Below are 5,519 nucleotides of genomic sequence, written 5' to 3' on the forward strand. Positions count from 1 at the left end.
GGCCGCCCCCTGCCGGGGACCCCGCGGTCCGGCAGGGCGGACTCGCTGCGCGTGCGGGCCCCTCCCGAGTCGGCCGGGTAGACGGGTCTCAGCCGACCGAAGGAGACGCTCACTTCCGACCGCGCCGCTCGATCTTCGGGGAGGGCGCTCGCGTGGTCTGGCCCTTGCCCCCTTGCTGTACTTGAGGGGAGGGGCCTCCTGGACCCTCAGGACTTCAGAAATAGCCCCGCCTCTGACCGCACAGCATCACCCCTAGGGAAGGGAACCCCGGGACACGGACCAAGGGGGGACCTCTGATTGAGGCCGAGCGCCGAGGACAGGGATCTCCGCCCCGGCTAGTGCGCCAATCCAGAGACTGTCCGTGGTTGAGAGGTCTGGTCCCGGCGAGCTGCAGACAGGGCAGTGGACAGTGAGGGCAGGGCTCCGAGCGAGCCGTGAAATGGGCACGCGAGGGTTGGGGAGTGACGAAAGCTCCGGGAGGAACTCTAGGTGAAGCCAGCAGGTAGGTGGCGTGCTCTCAGGAGGGTCTGTACTAGTCGGTCGAGGCCCCGCCCTCTCAGCCGCAGCCTGCCCTCCAGGCCCCGCCCCGGGGAGGTGCTACCTCAGGCCACGCCTTCGCGAGGGCACTTCCGGCGCAGCGGAACGGGAGCGTGGGGCCAGCGCACCGGTGACGGACCTTGGCGGCTCGCCGAGCCTCCATGAGTGCGACGCCCCTTGTGGGCTACAGCAGCAGTGACTCCGAGGATGAGGCCGAGGATGGGGTCGGGGTCCCGGCCAGACCCGGAGCCGAAAGCCGCCGTCGGTAAGGACCGAGGAAGCCGTACTGGGGAAGGTGCCGAGGAGCTCTGGACCCGAACTGGGCTGGAGCGCGAGCGGGGAGGGAGTAGGAGACGGACGGCCCTCCTGGAAAGGGGATTGGGGGAGATGGGGAGAAGGATCTGGATTCTAGAAGGAGTCCACCTCTATGAGGCCCCAGAGGGCCCTCACCTGTTGGCCACACTTGAGTTTGGGAAGCAGGAAACGCCCGTTCGTGGCCACCCTGTCGCCCAGCTGGCGTCCCTTCACTTTCCTAGGCAGTTGGCTCATTTGAACATAGTCGCAATCCTAGCAGTGAAGCTCATGGGGCGTTATTTATTTATTGAGCACCTGCGCTGTGCCAGGCCCAGGACCCTGGCGTTCATCTGGGTTACTGACTTCATGGCGATTCAAGTGTTATGTGCGGGGGGCCTTAAGTGCAGCATCTCTGTTGATGTTCCATCAGGGAGGAGAGCATTTGACAGATGAGGAAACTGAGGTCTAGAAGGGGCAGGGGACTGTCGGAAGAGGCCGAAACTTGTTGGCAGGTCGGCCAATGAAGCAGAATTGCAGCGCCTTGTGGAAGCTGAACAACCAAAGGGGCAATTAACCGCGCTGGGGTGTCGTTTCATGGAGCTATGTTGGGATGAGTGTGTGCAGAAGCCAGGAAATCACTTAGACTCTCGCGCTGAAAATTGCCCTTCTAGCTATGTAGACTGCTTCATTGATACCACCCTTGCCATACCCCAATCGGTTTGCCCAGATTGTACTGAGGGGAGGACAGTAGGGTGTCTCCTAAGAACCTGACAGACAGCAGAGGACTGGTTATTAAAGTGTCAGTAAGGATTGTCACCCATCAATGGTCAAGCCTCTTCGTGCTAAAAAGGAACAGGGCAAATGTTCAACATGTGAGCTTTATTTGAAATACCTAAACTCCAGATTTTAACCCATCAATTATTTAATAAATGTGAATTCTCCCAAAAATGGGGGGTCGAGGTGTGGCAGGATTGCTCAAGGCCACAGAGCCGCGAGGTGGTGTTTAGCTAAGGAACCCAACCTCTGAACCAGGCCTCCCACATGCTGTTTCCTGTAGAGACTGTCTACTCAACCTGCTGAGGGCAGCCTCCTAGAACCATGAGTTCCCCACCCCCACCCCCTTCAAAAAAAGAAACTGGCTGCCATCTGCCTCGTCGTGACCCAATAGAACACAGTAGAGGAGGAATATAAATCTTTACAGGAACAGAAAGCCTCATCTTTCACCCTCAGATCAGTCGGTGGATTTGAACTGCTGACCTTGCAGTTATCAACTGCCTGTGTAATCCACGATGCCATCAGAGCTTCTCTGGGAGACTGCTGGGAAAGAGCTTTGTGGGCCTCCAGAAACTGCTTCTGGAACCCTCAGGGAGTAACAGTGAATGTGACTGGCTGCTGATCAAAAGGCCTGTCCCTCCAATGGCCCTCCTCTGCAGAAGGCCCAGTGACCTGCCTTTGTAAAGATTATTGTTGTTGTTGTTGTTGTTAGGTGCCATTGAGTTCCAACCTATGCATAACAGCACAAAACACCACCCGGTCCTACCGCCTGGTCTTGCCCCATCCTCACAATTGTTCCTTTGCCAGAGCCCATTGCTGCAGCCACTGTGTCAATCCATCTTGTCCAGGGTCTTCCTCTTTTATGCTGTCCCTCCACTTTACCAAGCATGATGCCCTTCTCCAGGGACTGGTCTCTCTTGACAACATGTCCAAAGTGTATAAGACAAAAGTCTTGCCATCTTTGCCTCTAAGGAGCACTCTGGCCATACTTGTAAAGGTTACGGCCTGGAAACCCAGTAGAGCAGTTCCCTGTCACATAGGATCACTGAGAGTAGAACTGTTGAGTAGAGTCCACACCCAACAATAACCAGAAACTTCATCGAGCAAAACCCCAAAGCCCATTGCTGCGAAATCACTTCTGACTCACAGCGATGCTCTAGGACAACGTAGAACTGCTCCATAGGGTTTCCAGGACTATACCTATATGGGTGGAACCATGGTGACGTAGTTGCTTACTAGTTGGGCTGCTAACTGAAAGGTCAAGGGTTCGAACCCACCAGCTGTTCCATGTGAGTGAAACGAGGCTTTCTACTCCTGTGAAGAGTTACAGTCTCGGAAACCCACAGGGGCAGTTCTGCTCTGTCCTACAGGGTCATGATGAGTCAGAATCAACCTTATGGAAGCAGGTAGCCACACCACTCTCCCACTGTGCGCTTGGTAGATTTGAACTGCCAACTCTTTAGTTAGCAGCGAAGCGCATGCTCATGGTGATCAGGGCTCCTTGGACTTCAAGTAGCTAGATGCTTAGAGACAGCAGGTGTGTGCAGCTATAACTTTTGTTGTGTGTACAGAGGTCGACACTGTCAGGTGGATAGATGTACTTATTTTTCTTTGTTCATTTGCAGTGGCCAGACCGCCCCTCCTAGCCAGAGGCTGCCGGTGCCTGACAGTGTGCTGAGCATGTTCCCCAGCACCGAGGAGGGGCCTGAGGACGACAGCACAAAGCATGGCGGCCGGGTACGCACCTTCCCCCACGAGAGGGGCAACTGGGCCACCCATGTCTACCTGCCCTGTGAGTAATGTGTGAAAGGCAAGTGGTGGGAACCAGGAGGTGCCCCTGGAGGAGAGGAGGCTGGTCCTTGTCAGGAGAGGGAAGCCAGAAGCTTTTAACACAGATGGTGGAGGTCAGCTCAGCAGGAAGTGTGCAAGTATCCAGACCCGAGACACTTCTTTTTTTTTTCCTCGTGTTTTGAATTTATTACTTGAAATATGTTTATTCGTCATGGGCATGAGGGGCTCCCTGCTCATGCAGACAACAGCCAGGGCAGAGAGTCAAGGCCATGCCCCATGAAACAGCTGACATTTTATCCAGGAGGGCCTTAAGTATGCTGGGTTCGAGTCCTGACCCAGCCCTGCAGGGAGTGTGCCCAGGCTTCAGAGCCAGATGCCACTGCTCAGCCCGCCGGCTGCTGGTTAACCAGTTGTCCCACTTCTCAGAGCCTCAGCTTCCTCATCTCTAAAAGCAGAATAATCATGTAGGCTAAGCACCTCCAACCTACAGACAGCTCCTGCTTGCCCTTTAACTAAGCCAAACTGACTGCCATGGAGTCGATGCCAACCCATAGTGACCCAGTAGGGCGGGTTAGAACAGCCCCTGCAGATTTCTGAAACTGTAACTCTTTATGGGCATAGAGAGCCTCCTCTTTCTTCTGGGGAGCAGCGAGTGGTTCCAACCTGCTGACCAGGAGGTTAACAGCCCAACTCATAACCACCACACCCCCGGCCTCCTTTATCTTATGTAAATTCCCCATGCCTTTGAAATGACTGAACCAGCCCCGAGTTGCAGCAAATTCTTCATCCGTCACCTGTCATTGGTGAAAAGGCTGGGAGCCTTTCCTTTCTCTCAAGGAAGGCTGAAGATGAGCCTGCTGTGCTTGTCCTGAATTGCTTTCAGATTCTTAAAGACACAGGAGCAGCTTTCCGTGGGGACGAGGGGCCGGCCTGTAGTACCCATGTCCTAGACTGTTAGGTGACATTAAATCAGATTATCTCTGTCCATTTCTTAGCATAGTGCCTCAAGGAGGCAGTGGCTCTTGGCTTGTGGTAGGCCAGGGAAACTCTTGTAAGCTTCACTGCCCAGGGTGATAGAATGGGGGTGATTCTCTGTTCTGTCGTGTCCCAGGGGCGGATGGACATTTGTTGAGTACCCATACTGGACATGAAAAAACTTAGCCATATAGCTGTAGTCACACATTTGGTGAAAAAAGACTAAGACGTGAACCGACACAGATTGGTCATTGTGATGTTCTTTGTCTCTGTGCACACTGAGAGCATGATCCGGGTCTCTCAGTCAGGGCTCTGCTTCCGAGAAGTGGTGAATCGTAGTAGCAGGAGCCGTGGGTGCAGCAGTGAAGTGCGAGGCCGCTCCCTGCAAGCTTGGAGGTCTGAATCCACCTGGCAGTTCCCATAGAGATTATCCCTGGCTATCAAGTGGATTCCCGCCGATCAAGACCCTATAGGTCAGAGCCAAACTCCCCCAGGGGGGTTCTGGGTTGGGTTCCAATATCCATTGCAATGGCTACACAGAAACTCACAGACAAAATTCATGATTAAAGGGTTTATCAAGGAAGTTAACAAGTGGTAATGCCAGTGAGAAATGCTCAGGGTGGTTGTTTATCACGCTAGATTACAAAGTTCTTTTAGTTCTTACAAAGTCTGCTAATAAATGCCCCGAAGGGAGCATACCACTCGGCTAAAAGCTCAACCCAAAGGCATTCAGCTCGAGCTCTGTTGGTCAGTAAGCCTAACTTCCTCAACGAAGTGTCCAGAGGCTCGCCACTCCGCAAGCCAGCCTCCTGCACAAAAGCACTCGGGTTCACTTGCTCTTTGGGCTGAGAAGTCCGTCACTCTGGTCCATGCTTTGGCTCCTGGTCCTGCTGCTGGTTCTCTGATGGCATAGCTGTCACTGGATCGAAGAAGTTCACTGTGTGGGGATCTCAGGTCCAGAGGATGCACTCCACTCCTGGCTCTTACAGGTAATGAGATTCCTCCCTTTGTCGGAGGACTCCTTTTATACACGTCAGGATGACTGTCTTCCCCTTAACTTCTGGCCAGACCCATGGTCTGGTGGTTTGGTGGGAGTTAAAGACTTTGGCTGGAAGAGCCCCGTTAAAAAATGCCCTGCCCCTGCAGTT

At 54.0% G+C, this 5,519-nt stretch overlaps 1 protein-coding gene and 1 pseudogene across 1 annotated transcript in view; both read left to right on the forward strand.

The window, feature by feature from the left end:
• Positions 1 to 649: 649 nt before the first annotated feature.
• Positions 650 to 5,519, forward strand: part of USB1 (U6 snRNA biogenesis phosphodiesterase 1) — a 15,862-nt gene continuing 10,992 nt past the window's right edge. The window contains exons 1-2 of the mRNA XM_004704639.2: positions 650 to 802; positions 3,231 to 3,397. Coding sequence (XP_004704696.1) covers positions 699 to 802; positions 3,231 to 3,397 — 271 coding nt within the window. The 5' untranslated portion in view covers positions 650 to 698. The remainder of the gene's footprint in view (positions 803 to 3,230; positions 3,398 to 5,519) is intronic.
• LOC115870705 lies at positions 925 to 1,582 on the forward strand (annotated as a pseudogene).

Source organism: Echinops telfairi, unplaced genomic scaffold, assembly GCF_000313985.2.
Source record: "Echinops telfairi isolate 266 unplaced genomic scaffold, ASM31398v2 ScPeMD7_2291;HRSCAF=2852, whole genome shotgun sequence".
Taxonomy (NCBI): domain Eukaryota; kingdom Metazoa; phylum Chordata; class Mammalia; order Afrosoricida; family Tenrecidae; genus Echinops; species Echinops telfairi.